This window comes from Misgurnus anguillicaudatus, chromosome 2 (genome assembly GCF_027580225.2).
Source record: "Misgurnus anguillicaudatus chromosome 2, ASM2758022v2, whole genome shotgun sequence".
In the NCBI taxonomy this organism is placed as follows: Eukaryota; Metazoa; Chordata; class Actinopteri; order Cypriniformes; family Cobitidae; genus Misgurnus; species Misgurnus anguillicaudatus.
The window spans coordinates 23127997-23146618 of NC_073338.2; the positions used below are offsets into that span (position 1 = coordinate 23127997).

Below are 18622 nucleotides of genomic sequence, written 5' to 3' on the forward strand. Positions count from 1 at the left end.
TAACTGTCATGTAACTGATTTTTTTTTTTTTTTTTGGGGGGGGGTAATTAGTTAAATAGTTTTATAATTTAAGTTGTACAAGAACTGAACGTCTTGGGGCGATTTCCCGGGCAGGGATTAGACTAGTCTTAGACTAAAATAAATGTAAAGAGCTGTCCAAACTGAAAATAACTTGCACTGACATATCTTAAAATACACCAGTACCCTTTGTTTTGTCTCAAAATGCACACAATGTTTATTAAAACTAGTTATATTTCCTATTTAAACTAAGGCCTAGTCCTGGTTTAAGCTAATCCCTGTCCGGGAAACCACCCCTTAATTGTTTAGAGGTAACAAGATCAACACCATTAAGAGAGTCTTAAACAGACTAAGCCAAAAATATTTGTATTAATCTCTGCACAAGTTAATGCTCATCTTTACCTTTCCTTTCATCCTGTAATCGCGCCAATACTCTCAGTTCATGGACTATTACTCAAGGTTCAGAGTAATACCAATAAGTTGCTTAAGACATGGTTTGATCAAATCATTTTTAATGAGAGTCTACAGTCCAAATGTATTTGGTTTTTACCTTTCAGCTCATGCAAAAGGTCACCTCAATCACTTTTCTCCCCAGATATCGGACTCGCTTTCGACCTACTTACAAGATAGCCTACAAGACTGTGACCGAGCTGGAATGGAGATGCTGTCCAGGATACCAGGGTCCAGACTGCAGAGAACTAAAAGGCTCTCCAAACAGAGACACAGTACATCCACGGTCGCACCAAGCGCCCCATCCTGGACAACCACGACATGCGCAAAGTAGGACATGCATTTGAGTGTTTGATTTGAAATAATTGCAATTATGGCATCATCAGACTAACTGAAGCTGATCCCAATCATATAGTTGATATGTTTACGATTCATGCTTTCACATTTATTTTGTTACCGCAGGGTCAGAGAGACGTGAAAATGGACAATATGATGTCAGACGAGCTGACAAAACACGTATGTTGGAGGACGAAGTGCAGCGACTCTCTCAGACCGTACTGGATCTCCAGTCAGCCATGACGGGTATGGCTGAGAACCTGCGCACGGACCTACAGGAGGACACCAGCAAGATGCTCATTACTCTCCTCAATGACAGGAGTGTACCTGACAGCGCAAGAGCAGGTGGCACGGAGGAGAGCGCCGTGCATCTGGACGGCCACCAGGCCATGAGAGGACACACCCACGAAGAAAGGGAAATCGAGAAACTGCTGGCCAGGTTGAGTGATATGACAGAGGCTCTTAAAAGCAAAGACGAAGCTCTCGAGGAGCTGCGAGGAACGGTGACGGGACACGACGGACAGATCCGAATGCTTATGGATGCCTCACAAGGCCTGCCACTTACAGGCGCCACCCCGCTGGATGCAGATATGCTTCAGACGTATATTGATGGAAAATTTGAGAAACTCAAGAAGGAGCTCGTCGCAAACATGGAGGACCAGATGACCAATCTCAAAAACGCATGCGACGATAAGATTCATTCTCTTCAAAAGGCTTGTGAAGACGGAAAGGACAGTGGCTACGTTAGCCTCACTGATTTAGTGCAAAACAAAGAGGCCGAGCTTAGAAAGGAGATACGCGACCTTCGCCTTGATATGTCCATGTCGGATGGTCTGGTGCGCACAAACCGTCAAACGACCGATGTAATGGGGAATGGTGACTACAGTGACTTGAGGCGGGAAATTAATCGAGTGGCAGAAGCCCATCGCATCCTCAATGCCCGCGTAGACAACGAATTACAGTATCTGTCCACGCTGAAGATAGAAGACATTTTCGGCGAACGTATAGAGGACCTGGAGGACAGGATGAACGTCACTGAGAAAAACACAGAAACGTATTGCTTCTACGTGGATGAGAAACTTACAGCGAAAATTACGGATGAGGTGGCTGCGCTCCGTCAGCTCCTGAATGAGAAACTGAAGGATGTGCAGGATCAGTTCACTGACATGCTAATTGAGATAAACAACAATTCCCTTTCAGGGCCATTTACTGATTCTGCTGATACACTTCAATCTCAGGTGAACTCTAATAAGTACCTTATACAGGGATTGGATGACAAATTTAACGCCATTGTTCAGATATGCTCAGCCGGCTGCACAACCAACACACCCACCGATTCTCAAAAAGTAGAGGATCTGGAAAGTCTTTTGAAGGACGTGAGGCTCTACAGAAATGACTTGGATGTCTTGCGTTCTGATATGGTAAACAACGTAGCAAAGCTTCACGCATTAGAAGATACAATTACAAGAACGTCGCCCGAAAAACGGTTTATCAATGCTCATATACAGGACACCCACAAAAGACTCAATAGTTTGACTGACAATGTTAATGGGTTGACTGGAAATGTAACAGGATTAGGAGATACGGTAAGCAAAATTAGCCAAGACCTACACACTTTGAACTCCACATGCTGCCATTCGGGGCAGGTAAGCATCCCTGGTCTTCATGTAGGAAGCAGACCAAGTGATAACCAGATTGAAGAACTAAGAGACAAACTGGACGCACTGAATTCTCGAGTAACGACAGAGCTGAGCGTGTGTAAGCTCAGCACAGACGGAGTAGCTAAGGGTGTGTCCACAGTGGACGACAGGGTAACTGCTCTGGAGAAGATCTGTGGACGCCTTGATGGTGGGGCAAATCATTTCCAGGCCCTTTCAGGAGACTTGGAGAAGCAAGTGGCAAAGATGAACAGCACTTTGGGTAGCCATTCAGGAGAGATCACAGCTCTTCAGAACTCCCTTCAGAATTATCAAAGCCAGCTAACAGACATTGCTAAGCAGGTCCTTAAGGACCATACAACTAGAGAACAAGGTAAGCTTTCATTCAAATAAAAATAGAAATATGAGGGAGCCACACATCCATTTATTCATGATATAAGCCAAGGTGGTGTTGGAAACTGAATGATTGCTATCAAAGTACAAGTCAGTCATTGTATTTGACTGTAATAGTTCAAATTTTTTTCTTAATACTAGCTATTTTTATTTTCTCATCTTTTTATTACAATGCTTTCCGTTATCTAAGAGCTTGGATATTCCATCTTTTTTCATACTGAATCAATGAGGCAATACATACTGTATACAATAACCTTCTATGCCCCAGAAACAGGGGGCCAAAAAAGGTTTCCTGTGCCTTACATGCCCATAATATGTCAAAACAAAAGTTAGTCATTTTGGAATGGATCCCTTTGGTTTTATTCGCAGGAATGCTAAGCAAATAATATATAAGTAATTTGATCTAGGAAGGTTCTTATAGCAGTCCTATGTTGTTAGAGTCCCCTGTGGTGAAAATCAAGTTTTTATTGTTGTTTATATGTCTGTGTGGTGTTTTAAATATGCTTTAAAACAAAACCATGTTCAAATTCATCATTCAACACTATTGCTGAGTATTTTCCTCATAAAACTGCAGTTTTCCAAAGTTTTTCAGTTTTTCTACATCACTAACATAGAGAATGAGGGCAACGCGTCATAACCTGAAAACCACGCCCACCGGCGGGGGAAACAATCCAACCGTTCACTTTGAATTGCGTGAGGCTGCCTCCTTGTCATTTCGGGCAGAATAATGCCTAAAAGCTGCTGTGTGACAGGGTGTAAAGCTAACAAGCCAAAAAACCCAGAAATATGTTTTTATAAGCTGTCGACAACAAAAAAAACGAGCGTTTAAAGACACAAAAGTGGATACAGGCAACTTTTCATAGTACTACTATTATACGAACTATGCCCACTGGAGAGAAACGTATTCGGCAATCCACTTTTGTGTCTTTAAACGCTCGTTTTTTTGGGGGTCGACAGCTTACAAAAACGTATTTCTGTTTTTTTTTTAGCTTGTTTGCTGTACACCCTGTTACACAGCAGCTTTTAGGCATTATTCTTTTGTTATAAGCCAGAAATGACAAGGAGGCAGCCTGAGGCAATACAAAGTGAATGGAGACGTTGGATTGTTTTTTCCCCGGTGGGCGTGGTTTTTAAATTAGAATAAATGCGCTCTGTCTCTCTATAACCAATCACAACAACACAGCAAAAGGGGTGGATCAGGCAGTCCAAGCCATAGATATGTATTGCGCATAAACTCAGCGCTGAAACGATTGCAGCTCTATTTCTGTGATGCGCAACTCGAACACGAATACAGCCTCTGTGTACATATATATCTATGGTCTGTGCTGGTGCGATTAAGTAGAGGCGGGGACTAATTCGCAAATTCAGGCATGAAGAAATTATCATCACAGGACAAACTGTTACATATGCTGTTTTCATGTTAAAAGATGATTTTTAAAGGGACACTCCACTTTTTTTGAAAATATGCTCATTCTCCAGCTCCCCTAGAGTTAAACATTTACCATTTTGGAATCCATTCAGCTGATCTCCGGGTCTGGCGATACCACTTTTAGCATAGCTTAGCATAATCCATTGAATCTGATTAGACCATTAGCATCACGCTCACAAATGACCAAAGAGTTTCAATATTTGTCCTATTTTTAAAACTTGACTTTTAAAACTTGAAAAGTGACTGTAGTTACATCGTGTACTAAGACCGACGGAAAATTAAAAGTTGTGATTTTCTAGGCCGATATGGCTAGGAACTATGGTTGCAGCAGGCGCAATGATATTACGCAGCACCTGAAAATAGTCCCCCTGGTTACTTTCAATAGCAGGGGACTATTTTTGGGCACTGCATAACTACAGAAGAGTCAAGTTTTAAATAGGAAAAATATCCAAACTCTTTGGTTATTTTTGGTCTATTCGGATTCAATGGATTATGCTAAGCTATGCTAAAAGTGGTACCGCCAGACCCAGAGATCAGCTGAATGGATTCCAAAACAGTAAAAATCAGATGTTCAACTCTAGGGGCGTTGAAAAATGAGCCTATTTGCAAAAAAGGGGAGTGTCCCTTTAAGGGATACAGGGGGACTTTAACCTTACGTGCCTTTTGAAAGTACCTTTCTTTAATGTAAAGAGAACTGAATTAACTGATCACTTTGGTCCTGATCGTAAGCTTTTATCGTTGAATATTCTCAATACTCTTTTCCATTAAAACAAGTTTTACTTATAATTTTTTATTATTTACCGTAAGGGGTGTTCAAAAGCATCCAGTAAATCCTTAACTCTTGGTTAGATCAATGTTCTGCAGACTCGAGTGGCATCTTGCTTTTATTAAACAGCTTTAGCGTTGTGCTAAAAATACCAAAGTTCAATAAATATTTCTATGTAAGAATAATAGTCAGAATGAAAGCCGAGCAAATACTTCATTAACCTAACTATGGGCTGTATACAGTTACTAAGCAACGTAGCAACTTAATCGGTCTATTAATATACACTTGTGCACTTAATTTACAAACTGTTGTTTAGATTTAAGAGACACGATTTTAACTTTCACTTCAGCTTTCTGCCTTACAAGGCTAGGGTTGGTTTCTTGTATGGATTGCGAGCCAAAATCCCTTTTCTTTACGAGCTTAAGATATGTGTGGTCTTTAATGATCTTTTGTCCTGCTTTCACTGCCTATATACAACCGGGGAGTTGAGTTCAGTCGTGGGTCTGGTATTCATTAAGTCTGATCCTAAAGTCAATGGAAGGGCCTCTGGAGGTAATGAATTCCCACACCCAAATGCAGATGTTCAGTTTTCGTATGACGGTGATGTCACGAGAGAACACGCCATCCTCCTGTTGAAGGTTGATGTCATCATTCCTGATAAGGGTGGAGGTGGATATTTCAGCTCCCTTCTATTGCCCCTCTTCCAAGAACATTGGCTAATGGATGACCTTGTGTTAATGCGCTAAAAGTTTTCCATTATATATCTTTATATAAATCTAAAGGACTTTAAAGGGAAAATTAGCTTTAATAGACTGTAATTTTGTGTTGCAGCCCATGATAAAACTAAATGTTCCACGACAACACATGTGGCAGGCTGTTGTGTATGTTTCTCCTAACATATGTTTCGGGTTTTGTTGTTTTAATGCTATTGTGAGACACGATACAGTTAAAAAGTTGAAGCACATTAGACCTTATCCCTGAATAGCTTCGGCATTACTCAAACTCTTTGGCTTCAGATCATGGCAGAGGCACATTGCACAATACTGGAATACTGTGACTAAGCCTTGAGCCGTTGTGCCGTGAAGCCTCACAGCTCAGATTCTCGTAATTTGCTCTAATGGGTCTTCATTGATTTAACATTAGTCTCATAATGTTTTGGGATGAATAGAAAACGCCCACAACTAATGTCGATTCATTTTTCTGGCTTCGAATCAGATGCACTCAGACAAAACCCTCAATTTTGTTTGTTTTGGAGACGATGAATGACCATGACTGACCGGTGGGAACATTTCTCACCAACAGTTTCTCCTGATAGTCCCTAAAGTGAATCAGAACTTCACGTGGTTCCCCTCTCCACACTCTTATCACTTTAGTTCCACGCTTCTGTGCTTTCTCTCACATCCTGTTGATTGATATCTCTCAGTCAGAGGATGTTGGAGAAACTCTTTCCTGCTTTCACTCAACGTGTCCCGACTTGAGGCCAGAGTTTTTTTATTCTTTACACTGTCCAAAAAATGGTCCCTATAGCTGTCACTGGGGCAGTGCCCTTAAAAAGGTCCTAATATGTACCATTTACATAGAAATATGTATACATATAATACCAATATGTACCAATATGCACTCTTTGGTACCTGTGGCGCTTTTTAATTGCATTGTACCCCACGGTTTGGTTTGGGTCGTGTCAGCTTACTTTTGGGGGCTTTTCCACTGGGTGCAGTACGTAGAACCCAATACTTTTTTGGTACCACCTCGGCTGGGATTCTCAGCGACCCTAGCTGATACCAAAACGTGACATGAAAACATTGTAGATCACTGATTGGTGTGAGAGAATCGTCACTACCAGCGTCATCACTTTAAAGGATGAGTCCATGATGTTTGAAAGCCAATGTTGATATTTGAAATCACCTAAACAAACACGCCCCTACCCCAATAGAATCTGGACCTTCTGTTGATAGACCCGCCCCACACTTACGCAACCCGGCAAGTATGTCGGTTAGTAGACACGCTCCTTACTGCTGATTGGCTATAAGTGTGTTTGGTAGTCGGCCCGACTCCCTTTCCAAAGCGTTTTTCAAACATCGTGGACTCCGCTTTTAATGTAAATGATTAGCTTAACTTTCATGCTAGCTTGCGTCTCAAGCAAACATGTTGGCATCTGTGCTTTGCTGTAAATTCCGAAACCCCCTTTTAGCCAGTGGCGGCTCGTGACTGCTTATCCGAGGGGCGCTAATTCAAAATAAGTGTTCGGAGTGTCATCATGTGTTTTGTCAAAATAAGTGCCTACTGCACATGCGTCAAAACCGTTTATGATTAAAAAAACGCTCACGTTCACAAAATACACGCAAGACACTCCTTTAACAGTAAACTATGGAACGATATTCCGGACATTATTAAAAAGGAATTGCAAATGGTATTTGCAATTGCGTTTCTTGCTTGTGGGTGTAAAAACTGTGACTTAATTCAAATGCAAACTGTTTGCATGTCCGTTTACGCGAACGTACAATATATGCCAAATTTCAAATGTAAAATCAAAGTCCGTTTGCAATTGAATTTCCTATGTCTTTCGAGTTATGACCCTGCCATATTTCAATCTCAATTGCAATTCATCATTTGCTATTTCACTTCCTCTAGCGTCGCATACAGATCTTGATAAAACTCCAATGAAATCGCAATTCTCTTTGCATTTGCGTTTCCAATGCCTGTACTTAAACTTGTCAATCATAGTGTTGGGAGTGGGGTTATATTATAGGGCATGTTTGTATTTGGAAGCGACGTAACTGAGGTAATATATAATTAAATGTATAAAAAATGTCTGCGTTATCATTCTAGCTTTTGGCAAGATCCGTACGCGACGCTAGAGGAAGTGAAATAGCAAATGATGAATTGCAATTGAGATTGAAATATGTCAGGGTCATAAATCGAAAGCTGAAAGCCACACTTTGTGACCTAAAGAGTTGTCTTCTTTTCCTTTGCGACAGTGCTGCGGCGCTTGTGGCCTCTAGGGGCGCTAGACGTGAAAAATACATGTCTAGCATCCCCTAGTGGCCAAAAAGTTCCATGGTGTGCCTTTAAATGAGGCTCAGCGGAGCGCGTCGACTGACGCCACCAGTGTTTATACAGAAACTGTCATGTTAGACAGAGGTAGTGATAAACGCGATGTGTAAACATCTATTTGTGGTGGCCAATTTTAATTTTGTGGCGGACTGGTAATAAATTAATGTATGGGGATGTACAACAACACTCTCACTTTTATGATGTCACAGAAGTAGGCAACGCAAATATAACGACACACCTATAATCCCTCCCACTCCGAAGTGTTACTAAACGTGATGGAAAAGCCAAAGTGAGATGAGCTGACCCAACCCAAACAGTGGGGTACTATGCAATGGAAAAGCACCATTATAAACTCTTTAGGTTACCACACCAGTGATAGACATTTTTTGACCATTTTTCCAACAGTGTGCACGTCGTGTGATGATGATACTTAATTTTTATTGATGAACTTAAAGGTGTTTCCCATTTAAATCTGGGGTTCAAGTTGCACAGGACCCTTCTGGAAATTCTCACATTGGATTGAGTCACGAGTAAGTTTACCTGCTGGTAACTCAATTTGTGTGTGTGTTGCTTTCCAGACCAGAAACTGTCAACCGAAAGACCATTTTGACATAGTACAGTCATAAATTCATTTTCGGTGAAGTCATTTTAACACATTAAAACCTCCCAGCTATAAGAGCTGTGTCACCTGAGTCCCCGCATCCAGTATCCTTGTGATTTGTGTTCCTGTTGTAATGCACTGTGTGTAATGATGAGTCTGTTTCTGATCTGAGTGCCAAATAGACTTGTGGGAAACGCACAGATAAATGCCTGCTATCCCTCGGGGGAGGTAATGTATGTGGGAATATGTTTGCGTGAAATCTGATATTTAGGCAGCAGCTAAATGCAGACAAACAGCACTGACGCATGATTTTAGCCGAGTGCATTTTGCCAATATCAGCTGATTAGCTTTGAAGTGAACTCGTGGGACTCAAACTCCGCCCCTTTTTGGATCAATTTCTACTACAGCCAATAAAATCAGAACTTAAAATAGACCCTACTGTGAAATGACGCACTTCACGTCTCGATTTAGACAACAACATCTGGTAGGACGAGATTTTTTTGCTAAGCCGTAGATAAAGCATATAACAGATTGAAATAAGACGGTTTTGGAAAAATAGGTGCATGTGAGATACATGAGAGAAGTGTAAAAAAGTGTGATGTTTAAAAATAGATTTTCTGTCTCTCACAGACTGAAAGCACAGCATCAGGACCAAAGGCATTGTAAATATTAGATTTACCTCCTTCAAAACAATCTTGAATGGAGCTATAAAGCTTTCTCTGGTGGCTTTTTAAAAACATCTCTATGGTGTAAATACTTTATGAAGTCAGACACACTAAAACAATATTAGAAGTAAATAGTTTTAATGGGAGATTTTACATTATGGGTTGCATACCATTAGGATACTTTATGGATGATATTGTGAAATGAATGCGGCCAATCTGACTTTACCAGGTTTTCCATTAACTTTATATTTCTGTGTTTAATTAAATAAATCGACCTTCATGGTGTACCAAACTTTTATGCAGTAGCATTTATAGCAGCGGCCGGTGACTTATTTTTTTGAGGGCGCTCGATGCCTATGTAGCATATGTAGCCCGTCATGTGTGTGGTACATAATTTCAAAATATGTGTTCTGCGCGTCGAGAGATCCTGTGTCCATCACGTGTCCCGTCAAAACAAGTGCCTGCTGCAGACACGCCCAAAGGTTTATGACAAAAGAGACGCTTGCTTTTGCCAGATACTCACATAATCTCATGCGTAATCGAAGTTTACTGTTAAGGGAGCGTCTTGCGTGTATTTTGTGAACGTGAGCGTCTCTTTTATCATAAACTGGTTTGACGCGTGTGTAGCAGACCCTTATTTTGACAAAACACGTAATGCACATGGTTCACATGACGCAACAAACACATATTTTGAAAACACGAGCAACACACACGACACTCCGAACCCTTATTTTGAATTTGCGTCCCTCGGATGAGCAGTCACGAGGCACCACTGCTTTTATGGTTTTGTTCATTTCATGGAAATAAAGATGAAAGCTTGGAAAATATTCAAGGCCACTGTTTTCCAATACTGCAAAAAGCCCACTGGAGGGGGAAGAAAAAGCTATCATGCGGTCTCAAAAGACTTTGAATATGTCTCGTGAATTCATTATAAGTCTATGATACTGTTGTATGTGGAGTGACAACTCATTAACTTTCATTTTATTGAAAATAGTGTATATCGGATATTCTTCATCTTTTGTTCATTTAGTGACATCTGATTTGTCCATTTGGTTTTATATTCTGTATTAGCACTGCCAACAAAAACTAAATCTCCATTCCCAATTTTTCCCTCACACAGGCCTGCCAGTGAGGCAAGAGAAACCTTCATCTGTCCCTGACACCAGATCTCCATTACAACCCCATAGACCCTATATTCCTCATATCCACATACCTTTGGTAATACCCCACAGAACAGTGCCAGTGACCGGGCGTCCCCCCGTTCGCCAGCCCACCATCTCACGCCAGCCCTACTTCCCACAGCCGCCCAGGCAGCCCATACAACCCAAACAACCCGCCGTACACAAGCCGGTGGTGGTCACAGGGCAAGCCGGTCCACCCGGGTATATGCGCAGAGTAACGGTCAGACGGGATCAGACATCAAAAGACACAGACACGCATCTGACAGGATTTGCAGGTGCACCAGGTATGATGTGAAATAGGTGACAGTGGTTTGCAAGGCGTCAACAGTATTTAAAAATAGTTTTTTCTTTTTCATAGGCTATCGTCCTGTGAATCCCGTCTTGTATAATTCAAACCAACATCAACCTCAAGGTAAATAAAAGTCAATTTATCTGTTATTTAAAATTCTTTGAAACATATTTTGCTGAATTTTAACATTTTATTCTTATAATAGTTGCACATATTCCATGGAATCCTGCACACCAGAGGCCCATTGCAACTCCAGGTCGGTTACAATAAAATACAATAGCCAAAAATATAAAATACCCCAAAAATGTGTTGAATCAGCTTGAATTTAGCTAGGACCCAGTGTATTTCAATTATGTTAGTCTATTATTCAGAGAAAGATGGATATAGTTACTAAGTTTCACCACAGTTTTTTGAATAAATGAAAACATGTCTTCTATTTGTCACAGTGTTGCAATAATCAGCCCCCGCCCCCTTCACATACAATATGTATTTGATTTGTAGTAATGACTGAGATCCATTCGATGCAAAATCAAACATTTTAAAAACGATAAGTACACTGCAAAAATGATTTTCAAGAAAAAATTCTTAGTATGTTTGTCTTGTTTCCAATAAAAATGTCTAAAAATTCTTAAATTAAAGGAATATTCCATTTTCTTAAACGAAAAATCCAGATAATTTACTCACCACCATGTCATCCAAAATGTTGATGTCTTTCTTTGTTCAGTCGAGGAGAAATTATGTTTTTTGAGGAAAACATTGCAGGATTTTTCAAATTTTAATGGACTTTAATAGACACCAACAATTAATACTTAACTCAACACTTAACAGTTTTTTTCAACGGAGTTTCAAAGGACTATAAACGATCCCAAACGAGGCATAAGGGTCTTATCTAGCAAAACGATTGTCATTTTTGACAAGAAAAATAACAAATATACACTTTTAAAGCGCAACTTCTCGCCCAGATCCGGTCGTCATGCGCTAGCGTGACCCCACGCAATACGTCATGACGTCAAGAGGTCACAGAGGACGAACGCGAAACTCCGCCCCAGTGTTTACAAGCGTCTTGAAAGAGGACTGTTCCTACGTTGTTGTATGTCAACTGATACTAATTAATGTCTTTGTGTCAGTTTATTGCTTAAAATGGTCCGCAAATGTGCATTTTATATATGTAACACGTGACCTCCCTACATCACTACGCATTTACGTTAGGTCGCGCTGGACCGGACCTAGATGAAACGTTGTAGTTTAAAAGTGCATATTTTTTATTTTTCTTGTCAAAAATGACAATCGTTTTGCTAGATAAGACCCTTATGCTTCGTTTGGGATCGTTTATAGTCCTTTGAAACTCAGTTGAAAAAAACTGTTAAGTGTTGAGTTAAGTATTAATTGTTGGTGTCTATTAAAGTCCATTAAAATGAGAAAAATCCTGCAATGTTTTCTTTGAAAAAACATAATTTCTTCTCGACTGAACAAAGAAAGACATCAACATTTTGGATGACATGGTGGTGAGTAAATTTTCTGGATTTTTCTTTTAAGAAAATGGAATATTCCTTTAAGATGCTTTTTCTTGATGAGCAAAATGATCCAAGAAAATAAGTCTAGTTTTTCGACCAAAAATATAAAATTTAAGTTATTTTGTGCATAAAACAAGCAAAAAAATCTGCCAATGGGGTAAGCACTAAATTCAAGAAAAATTTGCATACCCCATTGGCAGGTTTTTTTGCTTGTCTTATGCACAAAATCACTTAAATTTGATATTTTTTGTTTAAAAACTAGACTTGTTTTCTTGTTTGTTTTTTGCTCATTTAGAAAAAGCATCATGTTTAGATTTTTTTATGAAAACAAAACAAAAATAATAAGAATTATTTTTCTTGAAAATCATTTTTTGCTGTGTAGGACTATATTGTAACATCTATACAAAAAAGCTTTTTTTCAGCTACATATTTGCATTTTAGACAATTATTAAAATCATAATCGTGTCACGATCAGCTCTTAAACTCTTGAACTTCCTTTCACAACAGTGTCTCAGCAGCACTTCTCGATGGACCCGTTTTCATTCTCAGCTGGACTTACAAGACAAACTTTCTCAGGAGACTTTGGTATCATTCGATTTGATAGGGTGCTGGTCAATGATGGAAGACACTACAACCCTCAGACAGGTAAACTGATATGCTTAAACGCAATACTTTTACTACAGTTTTTACTTCTTAAAGCTGCATCCCATTCCGGCCAATAATACTATGCCCTAATAACATGTACTGTTTTTGTGTTGGGAAAGTAAGTACATATTGTTGTGTGACGACTGTGTTCACTGTGATCCTTAAGAAATTCAAACATCTGAACACAACTCATCTTTGCATTCAAGCATTTCTTCATTCGTTATTTGTCATGTGATGTTTACTCTGTAATCTAATTTATTGATTCAGTGCCGCATCATTAAGTTAATTTGTTAATTCTGTGCAGCGCAACTAAACTTCGCCCTCTTGCGGTGTGTTGTGCATGAGTAATATCAGGCGTTTGAGTGTTCATGGATCTACATGGAAACTTTATGGATACTAATTTTAACATGATCATAACTATGATTTGTGACATACTAATTCGAATTTCAAATACTCTTTGGGATGGAATACAATGCCTACTCTTAAATTACATCATTTTACAATATAGTGGTTAAAGAAATTACCTTTTTTGAGTCACGGATTGAATAATTTTTATATCAGCAAAAAAATGGAAATAGGGAAAATAAAATGACAACAAATCAAGAAATTATAAGCATATGGAAAGTTACAAATAAAGTATAACGGTAGTATTTAGAAAGAGAAATAGGATCAAATGAATAACAAAATTGTCTTCTTCATTTTATAAATTAAATATAATTAATCTTTTAAAGGTAAAGAAGTGATTTTCCTTTTGTCTTCTGTTGTTTAATTAACATAATGGCACAAACATAAGAATATTTCTTAAGTGTACTGCCACTTAAAGAACAAATAAACATGGATCCATATGAATTCTTTCTAAACTGTTTCCATTCACTTTAATGACAATTTATTTATATAGCAGAATTAATTACAATGTCTGTTGACCAATGTGCTTTAAAGTAAATCGTCAAACAGTATGAAGCTATGGAGCCCCGAAGGGGACATGGAGCAAAAATTAAATGAAGTTTAGTTTCGCGTGCACACGCGAAACTATCGCTTGCTCACGTGAAACTATCGCGTGCTCACGTGAAACTTTCACGTGCTCACTTGAAACTTTCGCGTGTGCACACAAAACTTTTGATTTCACGTGCGCGTGCGATAGTTTCACTCAGTGAGTACGCGTAACTAAACTTTAAAAAAGATTCTGCACATGGTTTTGCGTGAGCACATGAGTGTTTTACGTGAGCACATAAACTAAACTTAGGGGCTCGGTACGAAGCAAACTAAAATCAAAAGAAATATGACCTTAAATTCATGCAAATCTTAACAGTCGCATGCTTTTGAAAATTAAAATGTTTTTAGTCATAACTTTAAGACATAACTCACTGTTTTTTATGAGAATACTTGCCAAGAATTTGGTATTTCGAGAACAGTTTAGGTATCCTGTCAGGCACAAATAGATTCTGTATTTGCCTGCTTTTTGAAACACACATCTTCGTGCATGCACTTATGAGTGTGTGTCCATTTGAGTATGTGTGTGCGTCTTTGCGCACAGAACACAGCTCACTTTGACATCTTTTGCGCTCAGATTGTTTCAAATGGCTTAAATGTTAACATTTTGCAAGCTTTATAAATCCATGTAAATGATTTTCTTTTTATATAAATAGTTATGTATTTCTGAATAATGCATATTTGAGCAATTATTTTTAAAGAGGTTATTATAATTTATGCGTAATTTATTTTGCTTTAGTGTCTCTTCTGACTGGGTGGGCCAGCCGTCAATCTGAGTGAGCCAGTGTCACCTTGTACTGCAAAAAAATGACTTTCTTAGTATTTTTGTTTTTAGTAGAAATATCTAAAAGTTTTTAAATCAAGATGTATTTTCTTTGCCAATAGGGTGAGAATAAGTTTACGTTTTTTAAACATTTATTTTCTCACTGTGTTGGCAGATAATTTTGATTGTTTTAAGCGCATATTGACTTAAATTGTATATTTTTGTCTAAAACTAGATTTCTTTTCTTGCATCATTTTGCACATCAAGAAAATACATCTTGATTCAAGATTTTTTAGATATTTCTACTGAAAACAAGACAAAAAAACTAAGAAAGTATTTTTTTCCAGTGTGGCCCTTATGTAGCCTCGCCACTGGGATGTATATTATGCTGATTGGGGCTGATGTAATTTCCAGTGAAACAGAAAGTTAGGGCGTGGCATATTAAGTGGCTCCTCCCTCTTTTAATTTAGCCAATAGCGTTTAGTTTACCTCACAGCCTGGAATCTGATGAGAATAATAATATCATAAAAAAATTTATTTGTATAGGTGGAAGTGAAAGGTTTTAATCCTTATAAAAGTCCCTAAAGAAAAGCGTTTTTTATTCACATTATACATTTTAGAAATGTATTGTTGAAACATGCCACAAAGGCTGTAAACTAGTACTAAATTTCACAGTTTTTCCCCATTTTTGAGTTCAGGATTTTTTTGGCAGTCGCATGGCCCCGTCCCTAACATAATGACGAGCATCCATTCAGGTTGCAGCGCTATTTGAAAGTTTAGAGAGACGGCAGCTTTCCCATGAGTGGGCGTTGGTTGAGAGCAGAGAATGCTGCCTATTTTTCCATGTTTTTTATAACTTATTTTATTTACTTGCCGTTTTTTCCATCATTCAAATTTGGTTGGAGGTTGGGTGGCTAGCATCACATTTTTCTTTGGTGTGACAAACTTAGAAGACATTTAATATTTTACTTTACAGGGACTTAAAAGGGCATATTTCTTGGAGCACACTATCCTTAAGGCTAACATATTCATACTAAAAGCCAAAAAACTTTTAAATTCATGAAGACTTTAAGACCCACAGTCTCTCTTATTTAACATCTGATTTATCTCATCATTTTATTTCAACAGATAAATCGGATTAAAAACCACATGTCTTGCTGATGACGTGCATCAGCAGTGCAATGGACATTGCTTTAAAGGGATAGTTCACCCAAAAATGAAAATCCTGTCATCATTTTTTCACACTCATGTTGAGAGTGAGTAAATGATGACAGAATTTTCATTTTTGGGTGAACTATCCCTTTAATCCCAGGGAGGGTACAGATCTTGAATGCACTGTATGATACTTTGGATAAAAGCCTCTGCCAAATGCATTAATGTAAAATTTCGTCAAATTCTGAATAATGTATGAATCATGGCCACAGTATCCCATAGGCAATATAAAGCTTATTTTCAGTGCTGTATGTCTTTTGTGAATTGTTTGCTGTACTTGCGTTTTTTTTTAATGATAAATGAATAAGGGTTATTTTTATGATCTCTTAAATGGCCAACCCAGGTCCAAAACACTATCCTGCACAAATATGTTTTTGTAAACAGGCTTGCAGCATACAGCCTATGTTTTACTTGGCAACTGACTCTGTCCTTATCCTCTCATATACTGTAGGGATCTTCACAGTGCCCACTGATGGCCGCTATCTGGTCACCGCTGTACTTACAGCTCCTCGGGGCGAGCATGCAGAAGCTGCGCTCTCCGTCTCCAATCGCAGCGTGCAGAAGCTGGACACAGCAGGTTACTGGAGTGGCCACCCGCGACTGACCCCAGATCAGTGCACATGCGGTGGGTCTGCGTCCTTCAGCCTTATCCTTCCACTCCGGCAAGGGGACACTGTGGCTTTGGTCCGCACTGCTGGAAATCTGGCGGTTTCGGAATCTAGAGAGATCCTCTCCACTTTCAGCGCTATATTCTTATATTCCCCCCAGGCCAGATGATAACCCATAAGTCAGCGAGGAGCGCTAATAATGTGACTGTTTTTATACAAGTCTAGCCATTTACAATGCTGCCTGCATTATGGAAGATTTGTGACTATGCAATAGATTTTGGCTTATTGGGTTATTTATCGAAAATACAGCACGGAGTTATTTGTTTGCCAATCAGTATTTAAACAAAGCTTGTGTTGGAAGTGTTAAAGGGATACTGCAGCCAAATATCAAAATCACCCTATGATTTGCTCACCATCGGGCAATCCGAGATACACATGTCCATCATCTTTCATACGAGCACATTTGGAGTTATTTTGGTAATGTCTTTGCTCTTCCAAGATTTAACAGGGAACAACTTTGGACTTTGGACACCCCAAAAAGTGCATTCATCCTTCAGAGTTAATTCACACAGCTAATGGGTTAATAAAAGGTCTTCTGTGGGTAATGATGCGACTGTGTAAGAATAATATCCATATTTCAAACTTTATAAACTATAATAACTCTAAAAAAAAAAACATTGGGTTGTTTTTAACCCCGGGCTGGGTTGCTGTGGGACAGAACACATTTCTGGGTTGGGGTGACCAAATGGTGGGTTGTTTTAACCCAACTGCTGGGTTGTTTCAACATGGTTGATTAACAATAACCCAGCATTTGGGTTAAAACAGCCCATTGTTTGGGTCATTTTTGACCCAGAGATGTGTTCTGTCCTATAGTTACCCAGCCCTGGGTTAAATATTTTTTAAGAGTGTAGCTTTCGGTATGGCGCCATCTTGGATTCACGAGAGTTTTAGTATAGTGAGTGTTGGTTGCCATACACTGCCGAAAAATGACTTTCTTATTTTTTACTGAAAACAAGACAAAAATACTATCTAAAAATTCTTAAATTAAGATGCATTCTTGATGAGCAAAATGACCTAGGAAAATAAGCTAGTTTTTAGACAAACATATACACTTTAAGTAAATTAGTGCTTAAAACAAGCAAAAAAATCTGCCAATGCAATAAGAAAAATTCTCTCTAAACATTTTTCATAAACACTTAATTCAAGAATTTTTTTCTTATTCCTGCAGATTTTTTTAAGCACAAAATCACTTAAATTTGATATATTTTGTATAAAAACTAGCTTATTTTCCTAGGTCAAGAAAATGCATCTTAATTTAAGGATATTTAGATATTTTCACTGAAAACAAGACAAAAATACTATAAGTCATTTTTTGCAGTTTAGGCACATTGCGCAGTGACTAGCGTAAATTGTGCGAGTCCAAGATGGCATCGTTACTGGAAGCTAGTTATTATAGGTTATAAAGTTTGAAATATGGATATTTTTCTTACAAAATCGCATTAATTAACTCATTCGCCGCCAGCCTGTTTGAGAAAAGTTGCCCACCCGCATTTTTGTGATTTTAACAAGTTTCACAAAATTCCTTGCAGGAAAAATGTATCTTCTATAAATATATAAACATACAAATATATTAAATGAAAGAACACACCCTCTGCTTTCAAACAATAAACAAACAAACAAACAAAATGGGGAAAAAACGTTTCATTATATATTTACTTTTTCCACTTAATTTAACCACTGAAATATGGACATTTCTCTTCAAAAATACAACATTTTGAGCAAAAAGCTTAAAAATTGCGTTTTTGTAAAGGAATTTATGTTAGAGATCAGACTCAGAATGACTATCAAACATAAAGGCAGTTAAAATAAATCATTAAATCTTTTTAACTCCCGTTTTTGATAAATTCAGTTCGGCAAAGCAGTATTACACTTTCACTTTGAAATTCGTCCAGAAAAGCATATTTATCAGTTAAATATTAACTCATAATTGGCGAGATAACTCGGCAATGGCAGCGAAAGAGTTAACTGCAAGGACCTTTATTAACCCATC

The 18622-nt window shown here is 38.5% G+C and overlaps 1 protein-coding gene across 1 annotated transcript in view; it reads left to right on the top strand.

Moving 5' to 3' along the window:
* The window catches only part of emilin2a (elastin microfibril interfacer 2a), a 19614-nt gene extending 1895 nt beyond the window's left edge, over positions 1 to 17719 (top strand). Inside the window, exons 3-9 of the mRNA XM_055201971.2 lie at positions 614 to 798; positions 931 to 2835; positions 10491 to 10835; positions 10910 to 10963; positions 11046 to 11096; positions 12862 to 12999; positions 16416 to 17719. Of these exons, the coding sequence (XP_055057946.2) occupies positions 614 to 798; positions 931 to 2835; positions 10491 to 10835; positions 10910 to 10963; positions 11046 to 11096; positions 12862 to 12999; positions 16416 to 16741 (3004 nt within the window). The 3' untranslated portion in view covers positions 16742 to 17719. The remainder of the gene's footprint in view (positions 1 to 613; positions 799 to 930; positions 2836 to 10490; positions 10836 to 10909; positions 10964 to 11045; positions 11097 to 12861; positions 13000 to 16415) is intronic.
* Positions 17720 to 18622: the final 903 nt, after the last annotated feature.